A 24,100-nucleotide genomic window follows, 5' to 3' on the forward strand; every position below is an offset into this window, starting at 1 on the left:
ATGCATCAAATTTACAGCTGCAGTGATGAAAATATCGAAGTTTTCACCACTGTGATTCCTTCCAAGGGTGAGTAAAATTGCCCTTGACTGTCTTCTTGCTGTGGCACCGTATGCGGGAGGGTGAGGACCTCACGTGCTGTTTTACTAGGGTTTACCCGCGGGTCTCTGAGGTTTGATGCGTTCTGGTTTGATGGTATTTGTTGCTGCCGTTGTTGTGTCTGAAAAGGAGGCACATGGATAAACATCAATTATCAAGAAACAATCCATCCAGGGGAAAATAAGGGCAGTTAAATATTCCCTGTTTCACTTAATTCAATACTGGGAATCCAATATGCCGATGACAGTGACAGCAAGCCATTGTTTGAGGAAACAGAGATGGAAACAAAATTCCCAGGGCAGCTAGATAGATTCTTTCCTCCTCTCCAGCGAGCAGGTGGGTTCTGAAATGAGAACCAGCTGGCTCAAAAGTATGATTTCTAACTGTGCCCTGAAATGCGAGGAGAAATACTCCCCACAGTGGACTGAAGTCTAGTGAAGTGGGCAAATAATGCCCTGACCCCAGGCTGGCCTCTACACAGACCCCAGGGCCATGCCCTCAAACTTAACCTGGAACTAGCACTGCCGAAAAGTGTGACTTTGTAAGTCCTTGTGCTCTGAGGTGAATGGTGTCAAGTCCTGGCAAGGGCTTTGTGGGAGAGCTCAGTCTACTCCAGGTGTCTGGTTACTGGACAGTTCCCTTGCCCCCTCCCAAGCCTGGCCCTCACTCCTGCTGCCTCTCTTCTCTGGCTGCAGCCCCTGTCTTGCTGGGAGAACCCGGGACTCCGGCTTAGCCCCTGGTCTCATTGTCAGACTTGAATGAAGGGGGCTGGATGTTTGCTGGTGTTATCACCCCCGTTCAAACAATTCCTTTCTTCTTCCCGTGTCAGCCACCGACAGGGCCATTGCTCAGGGGGAAAGGGAGAGATTCAGCCTGGCCACAAACAGACAGCCAGCAGAACATAAACAAAGCTTTAGACATCTATTGCCAGATAGAGAGAAAGAGAAAAGAGCTAGGAGTCTGCCCACGTGTATGAGTTGGAATTCTCTCTGGAGACTCTGAAAGGTACCTGGAAAGTCAAAGCTGATCCTCTGACCCAGCAGTGCCACTTCCTGCTAAATAGTCTTACACGTGGATGCTCACAGTGGCATTGATTCTATGAGGACAAAATTGAAAATAACCTCAGTGTCCTTGAAGAGGGGAAGGGATAAAATGCGGTGTCATCATACTATGGAATACTCCACAACAGTCGACAGGGATGAACTAGATCCCTGTGTATGGACATAGATCTCAAAAGCATAACGTTGGGTGAAAACAAAGCAGGCTGAAAAATTATATATGTATGATAACAATTATTAAATTTGGAAATGCAAAACAATACTGTATATTGTTTATGGATACATGTCCAGAGAAGGGCATGAAAATGTAGGCAGGAAAGATACAGATAAAATTAGTGATCTTAGTAGCCTGCGGAGGGAGGGAAGTAGAATTAGGGGAGGGTAGAAAGGGACCTAAACTTGCCCTCTTATTTTTAATTTCTTTTATATGAGAGGGAAACAAATTGGAAGCAAATACGAAAATGTTAAAATATATCTATTTTCTGTAATTTTTTGCATTAAAAATTTTTTAAAGGGAGAAAAAAATGCAAAACCAAATGGCCTTTTTAATTAAAAACTTAGTATGCAATTCAGGAGCAATGTCACACTTCACCTGAATGAAATCATTCAAAACAGGGCATTTGACTCCATTTGCTGAGTATTGTGGTCAAGAGACTGATGCCACTTCTGCACTGTGTGACCTTGGGCAGGCTAGTTAACCTCTCTGTGCCTGAGTTTCTATTTTTGTAAAAGGGAGAACTGGAACCTACCTCCCAGGGTAATTATGGGGAAAAAATGAGATATAGATCAATACAAAGAGCATCTAGAACAGTACCTGGCATGCGGTAAGCACCATTAAATACATTACTTACAACGTGATTTCTATTTTTATTCCATATTTAGAGCAATGAATATGTTCAGTCAAAGATAAATATTTAATCCTATATTCCTTTCTTGCCATCTTCATTCATGGCCACCTCCTGGTAATTAAACCAAGTATTCATCAGTATTCATGGACATTTCACTGCTCAGGAAGTTGTTCTCTAGAAAACGAGTATTTGCAATTTTATATTAGACCATAAATGGAAGAAGTCCACCTCTTCCTATGTCTTATTTTGCCCCATCTTGCCTTCTCCAAAGCCATCAAGCAGAGGGCTCCCTGAGACAAGACAGTGCTAGCTTTTCTTAAGTCACTGTTCATGATAGGGAGTGGTAACCCACATTCCCTAACTGCAGAAACATAGGCTGGTTTGATTTTATCTAACAAGGGTTACAGTCCTCCCTGGTATGCGCTTTCCCGGACGCTACTATTTAGCCATGTTTATTCAATGTGCAATGACCAAAACATTTTCCAAGCTCAAGTTCAGCATATGGGTAGTGTGGCCTAGTTGTTAAGAGTGTAGGCCTTGTTCCACCATCAACTGTGTGACCCCTAACTCTCAGTATCCCCATCTATAAAATAGAGTTAATGAAGAGGAGTTGCTGGGAGGAGTGAATGAAAAAGTCAAATAAGCCATCGCCTAGTATAGCTCAATGTGAGCTATTATTACATTCCTTATTGTTTTATATCCCTCTTTCCAACACACACATATATGCACACGTGTTAGGGTTCAACCTAATATCTACATATTTTTTTAGCTGAGCCATCTTAATATCTCATGAAAATACGGCAACAGCAAATGTTATGGTGTTTCTTAATGTTAAAAGCACAGGACATAGATCAAGTCTGTAACTGAAGACAAATGTGTATTTTTACTTTCTAGAAAGAAAGTGAGCCCTTTAAGGGAAAGATTTCATAGACACAATTCACAGTAAATGCAAAAGATAAAAGCTGTGGTTTTACCAAGAAGTTGTACCAGAAGTTATTTCCTGAGGTACACGAGAGTGGGTTTAATTCTAGGGTGAACAGTACCACAGCATTCAAAATACTTCTCTTGGGGGAAAAGCAACAATGAGGAGAGGTTGGCAAGGGGAATCGGGAAACAGCAGGAGGGAATGGAGAAAACTCCAGAAAGAGAAATCCTAATGGAATGCTCTAGAAGTTATCATCTATTCCTTCTACTTGCCCTCATCAGAGGAAAATCGTAATAACCACCAATGATTCCCAGGAACTTACTCTTTTCTAGGCACTGGGCCAAGGGCCAATATTTATAAAGATTAGTTCATTTAATCCTTGCCACAGCCCTCTGAGGTAGGTGCTATTATTATCCCTGTCTTATAGATGAGGAAAGTGAGGCTTCGAGAGGGTGAGTAATTTGCTGGAGTCACGTAAGTGGCAAGTGGTCAAGGTCAGATTCACTCCCAAGTGAAAGGAGTTGGGAGCCCTGTCTATTAACCAGCACCGTGTACTCCCAGTTTCAGGGCTGCAGGCGCTTTGCAGAAAACAACACAGCCCTCATCTGATCACCTATCTGATATGTGACAAGAAGTCATTTCAGTTCTAGACAGGGCAGTGACATGGCGGGATTTCAGTTCCAAGTAAATCATTCTAGCAGCAATGTGGAAAAGAGATGCCTGAGTATCTCCATTTTCAACAAAATACACACCTTTTCTCAACCAAGTAACTTTTTTTTAATGTTTAATTGATTTTTTAAGCTTTTTTTTATTGTGGTAAAATATAGACAAAATTTACCATTTAACCATTTTTTAAGTGTACAGTTCTGGCATTAAGTACATTCACATTGTTGTGCAACTATCACCACTATCCATTTCCAGAACTTTTTCATCATCCCTAACAGAAACTCTGTACCCATTAAATAATAACTCCCCATTCCCTTCTTCCCCATGTCTCTGGTGACCTCTATTCTACTTTCTGTCTCTATGAATTGTACTACTCTTGGTATTTAGTGGATACCTATGTATAAGTGGACTCATACAATATTTGTCCTTTTGTGTCTGGCTTATTTCACCTAGCTTCATGTTTTCAAGGTTCATCCATGTTGTAGCATGTATCAGACTTTCATTCCCTTTTAAGGCTGAATAACATTCCATTGTACGTATATACCATGTTTTGTTTATCCATTCTTCCACTGATGGGCATTTGGGTTGTTTCTACCTTTTGGCTATTGTGAATAGTGCTGCTATGAACTTTGGAGCACTCAACCAAGCGACATCTAAAATCAAAATTGCACCCTGCCTCTTCTTCCATTGCCCCTCCTCTGTGCCCCTGCCCCACTCCAGGTGCCAACCCTCTCAGTATTGTTTCCGTAGCTGCATCGGGCTCACGGTGTTCTCTAAACCACTCCTTTCTCTCTCTTCGCAGTGTCCAGTCCAGCCAGAAGAAGAGTCAAAAGCTCTCAACACCTCTTGACCAAGAATGTAAGGAAACTTCAATTTTGATCCCTTTGATTGACTTTCATTTAAAAAGCAATGCCTAGGTTCTTCACTGTCTCTCCCCTGCTCTCAATAACCAGGAAGGTTTTCTGTACCCCAAGCTGTTGCTGCTGCATTCTCCGTCCTCCACTTAACCAAAATAATTGACAAATGTCAACCAGACAACAAACAGCTCTGAATTGGACCCCACTGTTCTGCCATTTTCCCCAAACACAAAGAGTAAATCTCATTTTATATATACATTTTTTTCTTATTTAAACAGAATCCATGATGTGGGTACAGCATCCCTGATCTAGGTGTTCTCCTATTTTTGGAATTTGTAATGTTCCATTTTTTCACTATTATAAATAACAGTGTAATGAATTTATTTGTACAAAATACTATTCTTTTGGATTAATTCCTTGGCGCATAGGCCTCAAAGTAGAATTAACAAGTAAAAGGATAAGAACAGTTCCATCCATCCATCCATCCATTCATCAAATATTTGCATTCCTACTATGTGTAACAGACACTGTGTTAGATGTGGAAAACATAATAGTGATTTTTAAAAAATGGTCTCTGCTTACAGGTTTGTCACATATTACCAGGTATTCTGAACAATTGCTGGGCTTCCAGCAATGCTTTTCCATTTACCTCCACCCTCACCAACATCGGCATTCATTTTTTAGTATTACCTTTCGCTACTTTAATAAGCATAAGCACTACCTTAAAATTAGTTTACGTCTTTAGAGGCTAACGATGCTGTGAATTTCTCATTTTACTTATAGATTTCTTTATATAAAGCTGTCCATACATTTTTGTACTTTAATTTAAAAGGCTTATTTTAACTGCTAATTGTTTCCTCTTGGTTATACTGGAGTTTCTAGTATTTCTATCACAATTTTTCATGGAACATCATTTTGATTTTCTAGGTATCTCAATTTTTAAAAGCCTATTCACCTTTTTAAAACTTTATTTCTTTTTTTTTTTTTGGTGAGGAAGATCAGCCCTGAGCTAACATCCATGCTAATCCTCCTCTTTTTGCTGAGGAAGACCGGCTCTGAGCTAACATCTATTGCCAATCCTCCTCCTATTTTTTTCCCCCAAAGCCCCAGTAGATAGTCGTATGTCATAGTTGCACATCCTTCTAGTTGCTGTATGTGGGACGCGGACTCAGCATGGCCAGAGAAGCAGTGCATCGGTGTGTGCCCGGGATCCGAACCCGGGCCGCCAGTAGTGGAGCGCGCGCACTTAACCTCTAAGCCACAGGGCCGGCCCTAAAAAAATATTTTTTAAGTGTCCTGGGAATGAGATAGGGTTTTAATCATTGTTTTTTTAATACACGTTTAGTACTTTTTAAATTCCCAAAGCAGTATGTGCCCCTTATAAAATTTCAAACATTACAAAAACGTAAAATAATGTATTAGAAAGTCCTGAGAAGCTATAGGACATAGCGGTTAGGGACGTAGACTTAGAGTTAAAATGCCTGGGCTTCTATCCCAGGTCTATTCATTTCTAGCTCTGCGACCTTGGGCAAGTTGCTCCACCATTCTGGGACTCAACATCCTTAGCTTTAAAATAGGGGTAATAAGAGCATATATGTCAAGAACTATTGGAAGGAGCGAATGATTTAATACACGTAAAGTTCTTGGTCCAAAGCCTGACACATACTGAGCGTTTAAAAAGCACTGGCGTTTTTTTAACTGAAAATTTCCCATATACTAACATATAATTATTATGCTTTATCGTTTGATAACATACTGTTTTGCAATTTGTTTTTTTCACTAAACAACAAATCTTGAACATCTTTACATACCTAATGGGATAATATAGATCTATCCCATCCATTATTGAGGATAAAGGATGCCACTGTATGAATGTACTATACTTTTTCACCCAAACGAGATCTGAAGTTTTCTAGATTAATTATGTAACCAAATCATCAATAAAGGGGGTTTCTCCATTTTTTCTACTAAAACAATGCCACAAGAAATATTCTTCAACATATTTTTTATGCTCTTATGCAAATGTTTTTGAAGATAAATTCATAGATATGAACATGCTGGGTCATCAAATCAACACATTGTACTCTTTAAATTTACACAATGTTATATGTCAACTGTACCTCAATTAAAAAAATGAAAATGCTCAAAAGACATGAACATTGAAAAACTTTTATAGCCATTGCCAAATTCCTAGCAATTATGTTTTAAAGTACCTTTGCCAGAACAACGGAGCCAACACCGTATGGTGTCAATGTTGTTAATCTTGACAATCTTATGGGTAAAAATATCTTATTGTTTTAATTTGCATTTCTTTAATTAATAATATTATTCTTCATCTTTTCATAGGTTTTAATATTTTTTCCCTTCGGGTTTCTTACTCATGTCTTTTGCCCATTTTTCTGTCACTTGTATGCCTTGTTTTTAGTGACTTTTGAGAATATTTCATAAGAAAGAGAAGGGCTTTTAATGGATGGAAAATTTCTTGGTTATAGGGCAAGAGATTCTTATCTTTCTCATGGTCCCTAAAAACTTAAGCCCACAGTCCTGAAGGAAAATGCTCCTGACTTTCAATGAGCAGTGAGTGTTACCAAAAATGGAAAAGGAAGGGGTTGTTTGTAGGTAATTTAGAGTTTAAGAAAAGTTTCACAACAGACCTTTCCGTCAAGGGCTTGAGTTTGGCATCACTCGAGGTTTGAAGGAACCACAAATCATTCATGACTCAGGGAAGAGCCCTTGGGAATTGGGAATATTTAGTTCTTAACCAAGTCCTTGCCTTGAATTTCTAACCTTAAACAATGTTCTTGTTTGAATCACTCCTTATACCAATACTTACTGGCTTTATAAGGACAGATGGTAGTTATAAAAGCTTTTAAAATGGAAACCAAATCATTATACTTTCTAGTAGTTATATAGGGTTCATAGGGAAGAAACTTCTCAGGGGACTTAGAACCTAAACAAAGGAGATAACTCTCAATGGTGGAGGTGAAGCCACATGGGCATGAGATACACAAAGCCGCCAAAACATGGGGCACAACCTCCTGGAATATCCAATCGACGCCAGCCAGGCGCTGTAGAACCATGCTCTCAGGTTTCCTGGGAGTGGAAATTTTTGAGAAAAACTATGTTTATGGTTTATGGCTTTCCCTCTCTAAAATATTTTTACACAGAGGAAAAAAATGACTCAAGTATATGAATATATATATATAAATTGCTTTTGATAAAAAGAGAAATCAGAAGCTAGGGTCTTGTCTTCAAATATGTAATCCTCCTCCAGGTGAGACAGCTTAATAAAGCCATCTGGCCTTTGAGCTCTCCTCTGAATTTCTGATTTCTCCTAACAGCCTGACTCATCCTTTGCTTGTAAAACTCGGGCTCAGCCATACAGAACATTCAAATTAGGAAAGACAGGAAGGGTCTCTTAGTCCACCTAAGATGGGGAAAGTGAGTCCCAAAGAAGAAAGAATTATCTCTGATCTTGTTTCCTCATTCAACTAGCTCTTGGCTTCCCTTTGAGTTCCCGAGAAAATTATTCATATTTCGCAACTGCTCTAATATACCGATGTTTATGACTTTCTCTGTCCTGAAATTCTTATTTGTGTCTATTCTCACTCCCTGGGCTACCATGTGGATGTCAGGTTCCTTCCTTTACAAATATCTCTTTCATCTTTGAATCATCTTTAGTGTCACAGTTTCCTCCCACTCTGGACTCCTCTTAAGTTACATATTCTTCTGAACCCAGGGCAGCCACACAATGTTCCTTCTCTAGACAGTCTCTCTGGTCTCCTCACCACTTGGATTCTTAGGCAATTTTATTGACGTCCTGATCATCCTGACGCCACCAACATCATAAGAGTACCTCAAAGGAATAAATTCACACTAACGCGCGAGTCAGGCCTGCCACTGAGGCCACTGCCTCTGTGATTCAGAGCCCCTTCATAATTAGCAGTGGGGCCATCATCAGGAAAGATGGAGAAATGAGACTGCAAATGTCACATTCTCCCCAGCTTTCAACCTTGTGGAGGAGGGATTTGTCTGGTCATCTGATTTCTCAAAATGCACTGAGCAATCAATTGCACTTGAAAGTTCTTGTCTGAATGTAGGCATTTCTGTGGGTCTTACAAAGAGCACTCATTTAGGAGTCATGAAACTACAGTTCTCGTCCTGGCTCTGCCCCTTATAGCTCTGTGACTTTGAAGACAAAAGGCCTCCCTTGGCCTCAGTTTCCCTATATGTAAAATTAGGGAGTTGGGCTAGAACATTGCTGTGGATCCCATCAGCCCAAAATCACGATGATTCTCCATCTCCTAAATCTCACCTCTCTTTCTAACTTCCTAACAGCCCCCTAGACTGGCAAACAAACAGAAGTGTGAATTGAAGAGTCAGTGGATGGAATCTTGGGCTTGTGCGTTAGCCCGTGTCTTCTGTTCTTCCTGTTTCTGACCTGAGACCAGCAGGGAAGCATCAATTTATTGTGGTGAGGCTTGTTGACTAGTACATTCCCCTGCTTTCAGCAGGCAGTTTGCTGACCTAGGAAAGAAAAATCCAACATTAAACCCTTGTATCTCCTTCTCCCTCGCTTTTAATATACCCCTCCCCCCGCCACCCCAGTTCCCCAATCTTATCCCTGTACTCAGGATGCTCAAGAGCCTGCTCTCAGATCATTTTGTTCTAAAACCAGCAGCAGCAAGCCCGGTCTGTGTCCTACAGACCAGAAAATAAACCAGGCTCTCAGGAGGCCACACCTATCCATTCAGCTATCCCCTCCCTGGTGTGGGCCTAACACACTGCCCTGTAACCCTCTCAGAGCCCCTGTTACCGTGGGAAATGAGAACCAAGTACAAGGCCAGCTATGAGAGGGAAATCTTCTGAGCTGGGCCCCTCTGTCTTTCCTTTTCTGCTGTTGGCATCCTGCGGGGGACTGGAGAAGATACCCTGAAGAGACAGTGAACCCTAAGTCATGACCTGGGAAGTAACCAGCCTCATCTCCAGCCCCCGCCCCCCCTGCCACAATGCAGAGAAGGGATGGCAGAGGTGGTGTTTCTTGTTCCTGAAAGGAAACATTTCTTCCCTTTCAGAGGAGAAAATGCTAGGTACCCCCATGGACTCCTCAGGTTTCCACATTCCACCTTACTTTCTCCTTCTACAAAATGGGTCTGAAAACACGCCAGTCCTCACTCCCCCTCCCTTAGAGGAATGCTGAGAGAATGAAAATAAAATCAGGAATACTTGTGACGGGAGGTCAACAGCAAAGACACCACTATGAGTGTCAAGAAACGAGACTCAGGTCTTTCCTGTTCAACCTGGAGATTCACAGTCCAGGGGAGGGCCCTTAAACCAAAGAGCACCTGTGTCCAGGGGAACGGGGCTCCAAACTACCATTAATCCAGGAAATTCCAGTACTCTAGGCGACATCACGGCAGAGCTCAATGCTAAGAGGAAGGAAGGAAGGGGGAAGGGCAGAGGGGACGGATGTGCAGGGCAGTGAGTTGCAGACCACCCATGCTGCGCATCTTGGCTCCCAGTGAGCTGGCAGCCGGGGGTGCGGGGGGTGGGGGGTGGACGGCTGCTGCCCCCAGCCTGCACTGAAGGCTTGCTGAACACAGAAACACCACCGTCTGCGGTGCCCAGAGAAGAAAGGGGGCGAATCCTAAATGCTCCTGAATTATCAGCTTTCCCCAAAGAATGAATGAGTCTGGGTCCTAAAACGAGCCTAAGAAGAGTTAATTTCCTAAAACAGATAAGACCGAATTTGGGCTATCTTAATTTTCTAAGCAAAGGACTATTTGTGGTCAACTGAAGCCAAGAGTGACAGTTCCTCTTACTTTCCTCTGTGGAGACATGAACCGCTCTCAGATGCTGTAGATCAATAGGTGGCATGAAGAGAACAAGCAAGTAGCAAGTGCTCCTAAAATCTCTACTAATTAATAGAGTAATTAGAGTAAACTAATGACCGGCATTTACCCCCAAACAGCAAGGCAGACAGGAATATCCCCTTTCCACGGAACTGCCAAGTGTCAAAACTGGGGTTTGAACTCAGGTCTGCCTGAACCCAAACGGGTTATCTTCTTGGTCATTGACAATCTGATAGGATGAAAAAAAACAATTATTGTTTTAATTTGCATTTATTTAATTATGAATGTTATTCAGCATCTTTTCATGTTTACTAGCCATTTGTATTTCTACCATCATTTGCCGCTTCATGTTTTTTGCCCCATTTTTCTATTTTTTTCCTCTTTATTGATTTGTAAGTGTTCTATGTACATAGAGATAATTCCCCATTATATGTAACACATGTTATATTGAGCCGTATTCAATTGTAGAGTTTGTTTTTTGTTTTAACATGCATCTTTGACCTGTCTGGTATTCATTTTGGTATGAGAAGTGTGGACAGGGATCCATTTCCCCCAGTGGCCTGACATTTATTCCAACAATATTTATTAAAGATTCAATTTTTCTCCACACAATTGAAATATCACCCTATTATGATATTTGAAAATTCAGTCTTTTTTGCTTCAGCATCCTCCAAAAGTAATACAGTTGTTATATGTGGACAACTGAGAAGGATCTGTCAGAGGTTGGACTGTAAGGGTTGAGATGGGTCAACCTCACTCACAGATGCGCTGTGGGCCCAGGATACAGCGCAGAACATGCCCTCCCAGGATTTCTGTGGCAGGAAGGAGCGAGCGAGTAAATGCAAACCTCAGGGCAGCTGCAGTGTTGGAGGTTCTCACAGCTTCAGAGGAGTGAAGACATTCAGAATGAATGATCCCTGTGTCATGAATATGTATAAAAAACACGCAGGATATGAGAGGCAAAAACTGCTAAGATTCCCTTCATCGCTCCTGGTATTAAGATAAAATACGGTATTATTTGTCTCAAGTTTTTACATTTAAATTATTTCAATGATATAAGTATTTTCATTATAACTTTTAAGGCCCTTTTCAGTGGGCCCTGGCAAAAGAGGTATCTCCCCTTAATGTACTTCCCAAAATAACTACCCAGCACGTGATCATTACTAAAAAGCCCTTACCATCCATCTAGCACTCTGTTCTGGCTCACCGGATTTCCACTTATTGAACCACACGCCCAGTGGAATCCATCTCCCAGCCCCGCCCTGATACAGGCATTCTGCAAGGTGGAGGAAAATGCCTGCTGTCTTGCCAGCAGCCTCTTTCTTTTTAAAACCTGGCCATCATTTGGGGCCTGAGTCCTCTCCCCAGGTCTTCCCTGTGCCAGAACATACAAAAAGCTGGCCTCTGCCTGAACCAGGGCATCCACTTGGCTGCAAAGCCTGTGAGACCCCCGTTCCCAGGACTGTCTCCATTTCAAATAGACTGTCCTGTTGTCAAACCGCGTCAGGCCAGGGGGCAGGTGACTAGCCTGGATTTCTGATCTGATAGCCCAGGCTCCTGACTCTGTGAAGGGACGGCTGGTGAGGAACCCCGGAACCTTCGCTTTCCTGCACCGTGGCACCATCTGACATGCTGAAGTTAAATGAAACAGCTAACTGTCGGGCCAGTTTACTCAAGTTCCCTCATTGCCCCTGACATTCAATGGAGGAAGGAGGGCCCCGACAATTCCTTGTCAACACAAGGTCCATCCGCAAAGCTGCAGTCCTGGGCCTAGCCGTGGCTCCTGAGATGGGCGAGAACAAGCTGACTGTCCTTCCTCCTCCGGCAGGTGGTGATCGAGTCGGACCTCTACGCGCCCCGGCCCCTGGAGCTGCTGCCGCACCGCAGCGAGCGCCGGGACGGCGACGGCCGCAGGTCGGGCCGGCTGCAGAGCGCGCGGCCGCAGGGACCCCACCCCGCGAAAACCCCGGCCAGACCTGGTACGTGCCCGAGCCCCGGGAACCTCGCTGGGGGGCAGGGACGCACTTAGAGCCGCAGCCGCAGTGTGTGCATCCGGGCCTGTATTTTGTCCCACGGCGTGGTGGTCCTCCCTGGCGTCCTCCATCACGCCAGGTGAGCGCAGCACCTGTGGCGTGGGGACTACAGCTTTTCCCAAATCCATGCTGTTCCTACCCTGAATGCACCTGCTCTCCGGCCCCACCTAGGGCAGCACCACAAAACACCTTCTACCCATGAAACGCTGGCTTCTGGGTGTGGGTATGAGCAAAGATGCTTTCATCTACAATCTTGCTCCACAGGAAACCCTGTTGGATTCAGGAGAAGAAAATCAGTATGTGCTGGGGGAGAGAAAACCAGAGTAGACATGACTCATGAAGCAAAGGAAATTACATTGTTTATTTTACAGGCAGTGTGTGTGTGTAATTATGCAGGCTCTTCATAAACTGCCATCTTAAAATCTCACCATTTTAAATTTGAATGACTTAGGCTATTTCAACAATCTATGAAAAGAATTTAGGGACAAATTTATTTTGAAAGCTGGAAACATAGTTTTACCTTCAACATTATTTTTGCAAATGGCTTCCACTCCAAGCAGTTAAACGGGAATCTGCATCCAGCCTGCTGAAGTCTGTGATGGTATTTTGCCTTTAATTGCTGGTTTAGGTTATTTTTGTTATGCCCACAGACTAAAGTTATTCATATTTTAACTCCAAAAATACACAATAGCAAGTCTGGGATGTCCTTCTCAAAGCTTTTGGGTGTCAATATTGCATGTTACAAGAACTGAAATAAGACTTCATTGAGTACGTCCCTTCATCCATCCATCTTCTCTTTTCTCCCTCATAGATGCCAGACTGGATCTCTAAGGTTTCTTTGATCACTAACACCCTGATCCTGATTTTATGATCCTATGTATAAGAATACATAAATCAAGCTATATTCTCTAGTTAAGTGATTACATATACACATATGTATGTAGAATGAAAGCATTAGGAAAACCACAATCTGCCTTGCAAATTAAGAAGGGATAATTTTTTCTGTGTCTATATATAGGTAGGTGGGTGGGTGCATGTGTGTGTAGAAAGAGAAAAAGAATATCTTTGCTACAAAATCAAAGTGAATTTAGAGCCATGTTTCTCAAATTTTAATATGCAGAAGAATCACCTGGGAATCTTGTTTTTATGCAGATTCTAATTCAATAGGACTGAGTAGGGCCCCAGATTTTAGTTCTAATTAGCTTCCAGATGATGCTGATGATCTGTTGGTCTGAAGACAACGTATTGATTAGCAAGGATTTAGAGATGATCTAATGGATGTTTCTCAAAGTAGGGTCCCCGGAGCAGCAGAATCACCTGAGAACTTGCTGGAAATGCAAATTTTGGGTCCTACCCCAGACCTATTGACTCAGAAATTCTGGGGTGGGACCCAGCAATCTGTGTTTTAACAAGCCCCCAGGTGATTCTAATGCACACTGAAGGCAGAGAACCACTGATCTACTGCAACTACCCCCGGCCGATTTACAGAAGAGGCAACTGAAACCATGGAAACTGTTTGACCTACCCAAGGTCACACTGCTCATTAGTAACAGAAATGAGATTAAATCTCAGGTCTCCTGATTTCCCAGCTAATGCCTCTTCCCCCCCCGGAGAATAATGTCTTCCCTACTGTCTAGTTTTGGGGACCACTTTCTTCCCTTGCAAAGTAGCTTGTGGAAGCTTGGACTGCCCCAGTCAGTCTTTTATTCTGAAAGAGGAGAACAGTAAGTTATGAAACGGAGAGAATCTGCCCAACATGTGACAGTCAGCTCATGCAGGGAATGTGCTAGTCAGGTTTAAAAAAAAAAAAAAAAAAGACTGAGCTGGGCATTGATTCAATTTCTTCAGCTCCTGCAATCTGATAGATTCCAGAGGGGTGGGAGAGCAGGAGGGTTTCTGAGTCAAGGCTAGACCCCAGTGCTCTCCACAGGAAAGGCTTGGCGCCAAGTCTTCCATTCTCCCATCAGAAGGGCGTGTGTCTCCAGGGATCTCAGAAATGGGTACTTGTTTCTTTTCTGAGCTATAGGATACTGTAGCCTTTCTCACGTGAGAGAAGGATTCTCTGAGGAATCTTGGAAATTGCGGAGACTCTGAAGGCAGAGGCCCAGCTGAGAAACTCTCTCACAGTGAGGCCTTGAGCAATGAGCCTTAAGTGCCTGGAAAGGGGCCACCCCACCTCCTGGGCCTGGGATAATTGGCTGCCTGCAGAATCTCTCCACCAAGATGTCCTTGGGCACCTCAGAATCAACTTGTTCAAACGGAACTCATCTTCCTCCTTCAGACCTCTCTTCCTTCTCAGCTGGGGCCACCATCCATCTTTCCAGCAAGCTGCTGGGATTTTTTCCCTAACACCCCCTCGTCCTACCCCATCCACACTCCACCCACCAAACATTGACAGTGTCAACTCCTAGATATGTCTCGTCTCTCCCGCTTGGTACCTACCTCAGGCTACCTGGGCTCATACTTCCTTCATCTTGTGTGTAGCAGCCAACCCTGGCCCTCAGCCACCAGTCCCCCTCCCTCTACAAGGCCACCAGAGGGGTCTTCTAAACCAGAAATCTGCCTCTGCTGTCCCTCTGCTTTAACACTGTGTCCTCCCCACCCCTGACCACCCTCCAGACCATGCCCAAGGACCCTCCAGGACCTGTCCTCTGCTGACCTCCCTGGGGCCACCTCCAGTGACACTCCTGTCCATAGACAGAGCCACTCTGAGCTGCGATGGAATTCTGTGACTACTCCATTATATTCTCTTTCCCTGGACCTTCACTGACACTGCTCTCTCTGTGGATTGCCCTTCCTGTCTCTTTCCACCTGGCAAACTCCTCCCAGACTGGGCTAGGGGGTCTCTTAGTCAAGTTTCCCCAGCTCTGCAAGACCACCAAAGAGGTCAGTTTGCCATTCCCTAGGTCATCTTTACCTGGCTTCATCCCGCTCGTTATGTATCTCTAAAGCCTCAGTTTCCTCATCTAGAAAGTAGGGACTATCATGATACCTACCTGTTAGGGTTGAGGTGAGGATTGAATGAGACAGTATTTGTGTTTTACACTCAGCACAGTGCCTGACGCACAGTAGATACTCAAACATGACCTCTTATGCCAGAGCACTGCACACTCTGGTTAATCTTGATAGTCTCGTCATTTTTTATTTTATTGGCATTGGGATTTTTTCCAGGGAAGGGGGAGTGTTTTATTTCAATATGCTGTAATGTGATAGGACGGGGCTCTTCCTGGAATGCCTGCCCCAGGAGAGGACTCTGTTGAAATCTAACGTTCCCCCACCTATTGCTGCTATATCAGCCCCACACCTGGATTCCCAGAACTTGCAGGCTTCAGGGTAGAAGTTACTCAGAAGTAGGTCGAGCCTCAGGAACAAAGGCTTAGCAAAAGGTTCTCACGTTCATCTATCTCATGTGGCCAATGTCTCAGGACTGATAGACTCCAGTCCTTCCACGTTCTGAGGCTTCACTTCCCACCGCAGGCAGGACTTCTCTGCTCATTCTCCCAGAGGGTTGTCCTGGTTAAACAACTGATTCCAGATGTGAAGACTTAGCTCCTGATAACCCCTTGTGATCTGGGGCCTTAAGAAGGAAGGAGGAGCTAAGGGCACATTCTCTGAGCACCTACTGTGCACAGACACAGTGCTAAATGCTTCCACACACACGCTCTTGTGAGACCTTAGTTCTGGCACCCCTGGAAGAGAGCCAGGGGTGCAGGTGACCCCTCTACAGTTGCCCCATCGCCTAACCCTACTGCATGGTTCTGCTGCTTGGTACAAAGGCCTTTAGAAATCCCCAGCTTGTGACTGATTAGCTAACGAGATAATTGACACCGACCTGGGGGAAGTAGAACACCAAGTACCACTGAGTAACGTCTCCTCCTTTCAACTTTGCAGTGGGGATTTCTGAACCCAAATCATCAAATCGTTGTGGGAGTCGGGCATATGGAAAATCTTTGGTAAGTACAATAAGCCTGGTTAGTTGTGCCTGTTGTGCTTTAAGCTTCTTGCCCCGACTGTGCCATGAAGAGAGACTCAGTGTCCTTTGTTCCAGGCCGGAGGGTTGTTAGAAAAGCAAACTTGAGGAGTCTTTCCCCTTTCTTTTTGTCAGCTTGCGGCACGCCACTGGCTGCTGCTCTCTTTCCAACCAGAAATGCAGCTCTTAGGCAAATGGAAGAGGATTACCTAGCGGATATCGCACACACGGGGGGGAAAGAAGTGGTTTCCATGGTAGGCCCCTACCAGGGGGAAATGCCTGAGTAATTCCCAGGGGACGAGATTTCAGGGTCTCAAGCATTGTGAAAACACGAAACACCAGCCATCTCAGGATGGGACAGCTCTGGAGGGCATCTGCTCCAGGGCAGGTTCTCCGGAAGCAGACTCTGAGGTTTGGGGTTTGGCATATGAGATGTAGATTAGGGATCAGCACTGTGACAGGAGAAGGGAGGCAGGCCTGGGCAGAGGGAACTGCCCAACCGCAGTGCAGCCCCAACACCTCCCAGTTGGACCCAAATGACCAAGCCTTTATGTTTCCTCCTCGCTCTGTCACAGTGTGTGGCTGCCCCAAGAGGGCGTGACCTTGGGCGAGGTGGCTCTGTGCACCTGAAGGAGCTGAGAGCCACCTGCTGCCTGCCCTCCTGCAGTTGGGTAGCTTATCCCTCCCTGAAGGGGGATCAGGTGGCACATGTCCAGGTCTAGCTCATCATCAGCCTGAAAAAAATCTCCTTCGTCGTCTTCTGGGCATGGGTGTGGGTGGTCTCTGGTTAGCACAGTAGAGGTGGAGTCGTGGCTGGAGGCGAGGTCAGCTCGGGCACCCTGAGCTCTATGCGCATCAGCTCTCAAGATTCACGGATCGTGCCATGTGAGAACTAGAAGGGACTCGAGATTGTCTGGGCCAGCCCCTTTGTCCTTATGGGACCAATGGGGCAGAGATGTGAGCACTTCACTCCTGGTCTGAGCAGGAAATCTAATCCAAGTATCTCATTTAGGTGTACTAGGAAAACCACACAAGGGGCAGGGATGGGAGCTGCTTTGTCAGGAGGCCCCTGCCTCAACCTAGTACTCAGGGGAAACTGAGGCAGCTGGGCCGTTGCCACAGAGTGAAGGTTGTCAGGCTATGACAGCTCGAATAGCTGCCCTCAGCTGATCCCAGAGGAAGAGGGCCACTCACGGCCTTGGTTAGCTGCCCCCAGTCCCTGGGCTGGGCTCAGTGCCCTGGGCAGAGAGGTAGCTGCAGCTGAGAGGCCAGAGCTGGGATGGGATAGGGTGGTGATGGGGAGATGGTTACAAAGGAGGGGGGCAATAATGTTGCGGAGGACAAAGAGGCAGCATGACTCACCCTTTCTTCTGGGCCTGAGACGTGGAGCTGGGGTCCTGCAGCTCATCGGAGGCCCAGTATGGCAGGGTCGGAGAGGAATTCAGAGCTCACACAGCTAAATCTGATTCAATGCCGAAATGCCCTGGAGGAGATTGGACTAAAGATAGTGGAGAAGAAGGAAGCGCTGTGTGTTCCCGGGGCTGTTGGCATGATGGGGAGGGAAAGCTCCCGAGAGACCACAAGGTGGCACAGTAGCTCTGCCCGCAACATTTGGCCAGTTTGAGAGAGAAGGGGGCGGTGAATCACGGTGTCCTTGACCTGGAATTTCCCAGCAATTCCAGGAATGTGGTGACCTTAAGCCCTCCGTGGGGCTTGGGGTGGAGAAACAAAGCATGTCCATGGACTAAGCACACTCTGGACTTAGCCCTGATTAGGCCGTCAGTTACTTTTCAATTCAGCACATGCTTCTTAAGTACTCACCACCTCCCTTAGGAGAGCTGAGGAGGGCCACCAAAGGGGTTAACCCCAGTCCCTGCCACACACCACGTGGCCTTTCTGGGGACTGGGAGACTGGACAAACATATGAAACAAGTAGAGAACCAAAAAAAGAACTGGAGGCATGTCACATAGGTACTCAGTCCAGTGGGGACATGAAGACAGAGAAAAATCAACTTGGGCCACCAGCCTGAGGGAAGCCTTCCTGGAGGAAGTGGCCTTGAAAGGCAAGCAGAGAAGAGGCTCGATGCAGAGAGTGAGGGAAAAGCCAAGTAAAGATGCAGAGTTGTGCGTGAGCATTAGGAAAGGCAGGACCAGGCCTGCTGGGGCTGGAGCTGTCGGTGCCTGTGGGGGACAACGGGAGGCAGAGCTGTATAGATAAGGGAGAGTCCGCTTTTGAGCAGCCTTGAAGTGCAGGCTGCAGAGTCGGCCTCAGTCCACCCTGCAGTGGGGAGGCCCTGCGGTTCCAGAGTCCAGGAGGGGCCTGGGGAATGTGGCGGGTCTGGTGAGAAACAAGGAGGTCCCGGCGGCTGGCCCTGAAGGCTACAGCAGCGGAAATGGAGAGGATGGCACTGATCTAGGCAGTATTTCAAAGCAAGAATCTGCAGGATTTGACGACAAAGTGGACACAGGCAGTGGGGGTGTGTTCTCAGGTAAGACTGAGTTGTTCTCTGTCGAGTTTCTCTAGGTCGGTGGTTCTTAGAGGGGTTCCAGGACTAGCAGCACCTGGGAACTTGTTAGAAATGCAAGTTCTCAGGCCCCACCAGACCTACTGCATCAGAAGCTGGGGTGGGTCTAGCGCTCTGTTAACAAGCCCTCTAGAGGAGTCTGATGCCCACAGAAGTGTGAGGACTATTGCCCTAGGTTGGTGGTGGTTCGGTTTTAGCCATCCCCCTTTCAAATGGTTCGCGTCAGTGCCAGAGTTGGGAACACAGCCACATCTCACATTCCCTTCCCATTCCTCACGACCCAGATTGCTCCGGTGGCCCGGATCTCTGTGAAAGCCCCCACTGTCCTGGAGGTGGCAGCCCCGGGCTCAGAGAATGGAGCTGTTCTGACAAGAGGGTAAGTGCTGGGCCCCCCAGCCCCCAGGGGTCCCCACCCGCTCTGGTCCAGTGGCAGAGGAGTAACAGGTGGCCTAGTCTGCAGACTCTCAAGACGCTAAAATAAAATCCATGCCAGCGGTAAATTACCTTTTAATGAGGGCAATAATCCTGGGTCTCGGTAGCGCCTCGTCAACTGTTTCCCTAGGATTAAGCTGAAGTGTTTTTGATGGTTTCCACTTCATTAACGCCACTCTTTAGACTTGGAGAAGTGTCGTTTGGGAGGGGTTTTGGTTAATTAGATAAATGTAATCACAGGCCATATTCAGAGCCTCCCACACTGGTGTCAGAAATGTCTCATGTATTAGGTTAAGGACCCCTGCCCAAAGGTAAGGAACTGCTTAAGATACAAAGGTTTCAAACCAAATTTATAACCCCCATGTTACTGTTCACTCTGATCCAGAACCAGCAGCTAAAGTAGCAGGAGTGGATGATCCCCCAGCAACCCCCTCACTGCCTTCCATGTCACACTAAAAGATGGCAGGCAAGAGTCTCAGACTCAATTCAGCATGTATGTTTATGCCCCCGCCACTACCCTCCGTACTGCAGGGAGCAGGAAAGTGGTTAGGAGGTGGGGAAGGCTGTGGACTCTTGACTCAGTCAGATCTTTTGCTGGCCCAGCACTGCCACTGGCTTGCTATGACTTCAGGCAAGTTTTTCAGACCTTCATGTCCTCATTTATTTAAAAACAAAAGAAAAAAACGAGGATGATAATAGTACCCCTCTTGAGGGCTTATTGTGTGAGTTGAATGAGGTCGTGTGTGAGGAGCTTAGCACTAACTGTTGCTATCATTTTTCAAGAAACTTACAATCTAGTAGTTGGAAAGACACTACCTGGGGACATGTTAGATGCTCACGAATGAGGGACCGTGGTCTAAAACATCAACCTGAGTGGTGCACACCTTGAAAGCTGTGGGAGCCCCAGGAGGAACAGACCAGTGTGAAGCCCTTCTAGGTGAAAGAAGGTCATGTAGAAAGAAATGTAAAAACCAAGTCACTCAACGTATTAGAACCTAATTGGAGAAAAGTAAGAAAATCGCTTAGGTTTTATTAAGTTCTAGTAGCAAATTGTTCTGAGCAGCAATAGCTGTTGCTGACTGCTGAGTGAGCCAGTAAAAACTTACTATGCCTCAATAGAGGTCCACCTTTCCAATCCACATCGCTGTGTTGCAAAGGGTTCTGAATGGCTGCTCTGTCTCTAAACTGAGATGTTCTCATTTCAATTTGTTCCTGGATCCTGGCTGTTGAAAAGAAAAGGAAGGCCATCTCTTTCACGTAGGGAGCTAATGAGGAGAAAAATGAACATTTATTAAGGTCTACAATGTGCTGGATGCTTTATTATCTTATTTTCCTCACAAAAGCCCCATGAGCTCGTTGAAATTATCCTCCTTTTGCACATGAAGAAACTGAGGCTGATCGAGATTAAGTCACTTGCTGAGGTCACACAGTAAGCAGAGAGCAGGATTCAGTCCCAGAGCTCATGCTCTTTCAATGGCTGATACTTTGGGACATCTGCCCTCCCCAGCAAGATTGTTCATGTAGAGGTGGGAGGGGTGGGAAAGTAGAACTTGGGACAAGAGCAGAACTTGAGATCCATGAACCAGTGTGCCCAGGGCCACCTCCTTCCCTCGCCCATGTGAGGATCCCCCAGGGGACGTCATTCCCGAGTAGGTCCCAACAGTGACCCTCCATCCTGGTCACACGGTGTGTGGGCAGAGGAAGAGCGAGAGGTCTGGCTACTCTTCTCAAGGGCAAAAATTAAAAGTTTGTCTCAGTAAAGTGACTGCCCTCCCCACCCACCCCTTGCTTTTCTCTAGATCTAGACATCTCAAGAAGATGACTGAAGAGTATCCAACCCTTCCCCAGGGAGCAGAAGCCTCCCTACCGCTGACAGGAAGTTCCTCCTGCGGCGTCCCTAGCATCCTCCGGAAAATGTGGACGAGGCACAAGAAGAAGTCAGAATATGTGGGAGCTACCAACAGCGCCTTTGAGGCCGACTAAAGGTGACCCTCCCCAGCTGCCCAGCGTTGGCCAAAGTTCACTGCACAAGGGGAGAAAACTTCCAGATTGGAACTGAGCCACATTCGCTTCTGTTAGTAGCTGGTCCAAACACATCCTCCTCCCTTCCTAACTGATTGCCCTGGCTTAGGATGCAGGAAAGGAACTTCCCTCGAAGGCAAAAGAAAACTATTCCTTCTTAGAATCGATAAAGCCACTGGTCTGAAAATGACTTGTGGGGGTCATAAAGTTTATCTCCCTATCTTTAAGCAAAACCACACCAAAATCAAACTTTACCCATTTTAAAGACCTCCAAGGAAGGAAGCAGGCAATTCTTCAGTCTTCCTTGTGAGTCCTTCTAACGTGTGTGATTTCTGGTGTAAATGTAAGAGCTTGATGTTTGATACTATTCTATCACAATTTATTTCATCTTGAGGAGGTACGGTTTTTAATGACAAAGCACTACATGTTTACTTAGTAGTTCTAATATCCACTTGAGAATATTGTCAAGGTTGGTTTTGATGATCATTTGGCATGACTGCATGAATTCTGTATTCTTTTATATGATTTTCTATAGAAAAACATGATTAAAAATTAAATGTTGAATGCTAATGTTTTCTAAAGTGGCATAGTCTAGTGGAATTAATAATACCTTGCTTTGGTATAATGATTTTAACTTTGAAAAGTGCTTTCCCATCCGTTTTCTCTTATTTTCACAAAATCCCTGTTAAAGAAAGCACAATTATTCCCAATCTTCAGATGGAGAAACCAAGGCTTTAAGAGGCCATGTGACTACGTACCAGATAGTGGAACGAGATACCAGGTCCTCAACTTCTCCACCAGATTCCTTGCTTTGCTTACTCTAGCAATGATTTGACGAAGGTTTTGAGGAGTGGGGGTATGTCTCTGGGGGCAACCTTTGAAGTGAAGAATTTGATAAAGTTGGAACATGTAAGTGACTTGAATGAAATACATCATTATGTATTAGGTTGAACCAGAAGAAATTGCTATTTTGGTAGATCAAAAACAATTGCTTATCAATTTCATGTAGTTCAGTCTAATATATAATATTATGCTTTCCTTCTTTTGATGGAAATGTCATCAATTCCATTGTCAACATGAGTAGTTTTAAAATGATAATATGATAGTGATAGCTTTTGTTTTTTAAATGCTACTATGTGCCAGGTGTGACACTGAGCGCTTTACCTACATTATCCCAATCTTTCTAACAACTCTGAGTTAGGAGGCCTTATCCATTTAATAGACAACAGTTGAAAGTGGTTAAATGTTTAGTCTGAAGTCACATAACCTACATGGGTGTCAGGCTTCAGTGCCTGTGTTATATCTACTCTTACAACAGAATAGCTCAGTATATAGAAAAGATCAAGGTTAGGAAATATTTTCATGTCAAATACTAAACATAGTTGCTTGGCAGAGGCTGCCTAGAGTACTGTGTGGCAATGAGATCTGAGATAAAGGCGTGCAGTGACGATTACTAATGCCTGCCTGTGGAGGGGATTAGTGGCATATGCCTGTGTATTTATCATCTGTAGTTTCAATTCTGCCCCCAGAATGCTTGTTTTCTAATTCAGAAGCTTAAATTAATCCAACTCATTTAATGAAACTAGAGACTCCATGGTGAAATTTAGTCTAGGCCTATGTTGGAAATTGCCATGTCTTGGTACAAAGAAGAATTTGGCCACATTACTGGTCTCAGACTCAACTTTTATTCATATGCTGCTGCTCTGTGGCCACGTGTTGCTTTTTGCTAAGTTACCTGTTTCCGTATCTCCAGGTGAACATAAGAAGGCATGGTGGGATAAGAGGCCTGGTCTTCTAGGCTTTCACCCTGCTGATCTCTGCCCTTCAAGTGTTGTTTTAGACTCTGAACACCCAATCCTCTCATCGGAACATGATTTGGAGACTTGGGCATCAAATGTTCTTTCAATGAGTGCCTCGTCTCAATGGAGAGTCTATTAGTGTTACACAGTATAGATAACAGGGCCTGGAACAAAGTTAGGGAGCAAACAGGTGATATATGCTGGACCTATCAGAGTATCCTAAGATTATTTATTTTAACTTATTTAATTTATAACTGATGTACTCTATTTGTATGTGGCAGCTGGAGATTTCTATAGGATGGAACTAATTTATTTTTAATTTAAATATTTCATGATGAAGTGTTTGCTTTGTACAGAACATTTTATTTGGCCAATTCAAATAAAAATAAAGTGTGCTTTGTTTGTGACATTAATAAACCGCCACAAGAGTATGCCTGAGGCTCCCTCATTGAATGAGAGAAGGCTTTCACAAAGGGAAAGAATTATGCATCTGGACCTCATTGCTCCTTTACCTAAATGAAAAGGATTGTGAGAAAGAACCCAGCATGTTCTTTCCATCCTAAGGCAATATCTGGTTTTGATATTATGGGTCTTGCCCAGCATTCCACACCAGGGCCATTTCTGACAGGGCCTGGCCTGGCATGATCTGTCCTCTCTGAGCTCCCCCTCCTCCCTGTTTATGCTGACCCCTCTGGCCTCACCACAAACCCCAGGGGGCCCATTGGCCATGCCCAGCCTGCTGGCTTCTCACCCCCAGGGCAGGGGTAGGCACAGCCTTTCTCCTCTGTACCCACCTCATGTTCAGCCTCGCTGGAGACTGCCCCCGTGACTCACGTTACAGCCACTTGCAGAGGGACGCCAAAGGCTGGCTGCAGACGGCTGTCCGGGAATGACGGAGACTGGAGTTTTCTCGAGCCAGAGGCAACAAGGTTTCCAGGACATTTAGGGTAATAAACTCGCCTCTGTTAGGACCAAGTCCAGTCAAATATTTCAGTTCTTACTGTGTGCTCCCTGTG

General features: G+C 45.0%; 1 protein-coding gene across 1 annotated transcript; it reads left to right on the top strand.

Annotated features, from left to right (window-relative positions):
• Window positions 1–23,509, top strand: VXN (vexin). The gene is made up of 6 exons (XM_058529014.1): window positions 1–67; window positions 4,397–4,452; window positions 12,132–12,282; window positions 16,228–16,289; window positions 19,116–19,207; window positions 21,063–23,509. Exons 1-6 carry the CDS (start codon window positions 1–3, stop codon window positions 21,244–21,246), a joined length of 612 nt encoding a protein of 203 aa, XP_058384997.1. The 3' UTR covers window positions 21,247–23,509.
• Window positions 23,510–24,100: the final 591 nt, after the last annotated feature.

Source organism: Diceros bicornis, chromosome 33, assembly GCF_020826845.1.
Source record: "Diceros bicornis minor isolate mBicDic1 chromosome 33, mDicBic1.mat.cur, whole genome shotgun sequence".
NCBI lineage: Eukaryota > Metazoa > Chordata > Mammalia > Perissodactyla > Rhinocerotidae > Diceros > Diceros bicornis.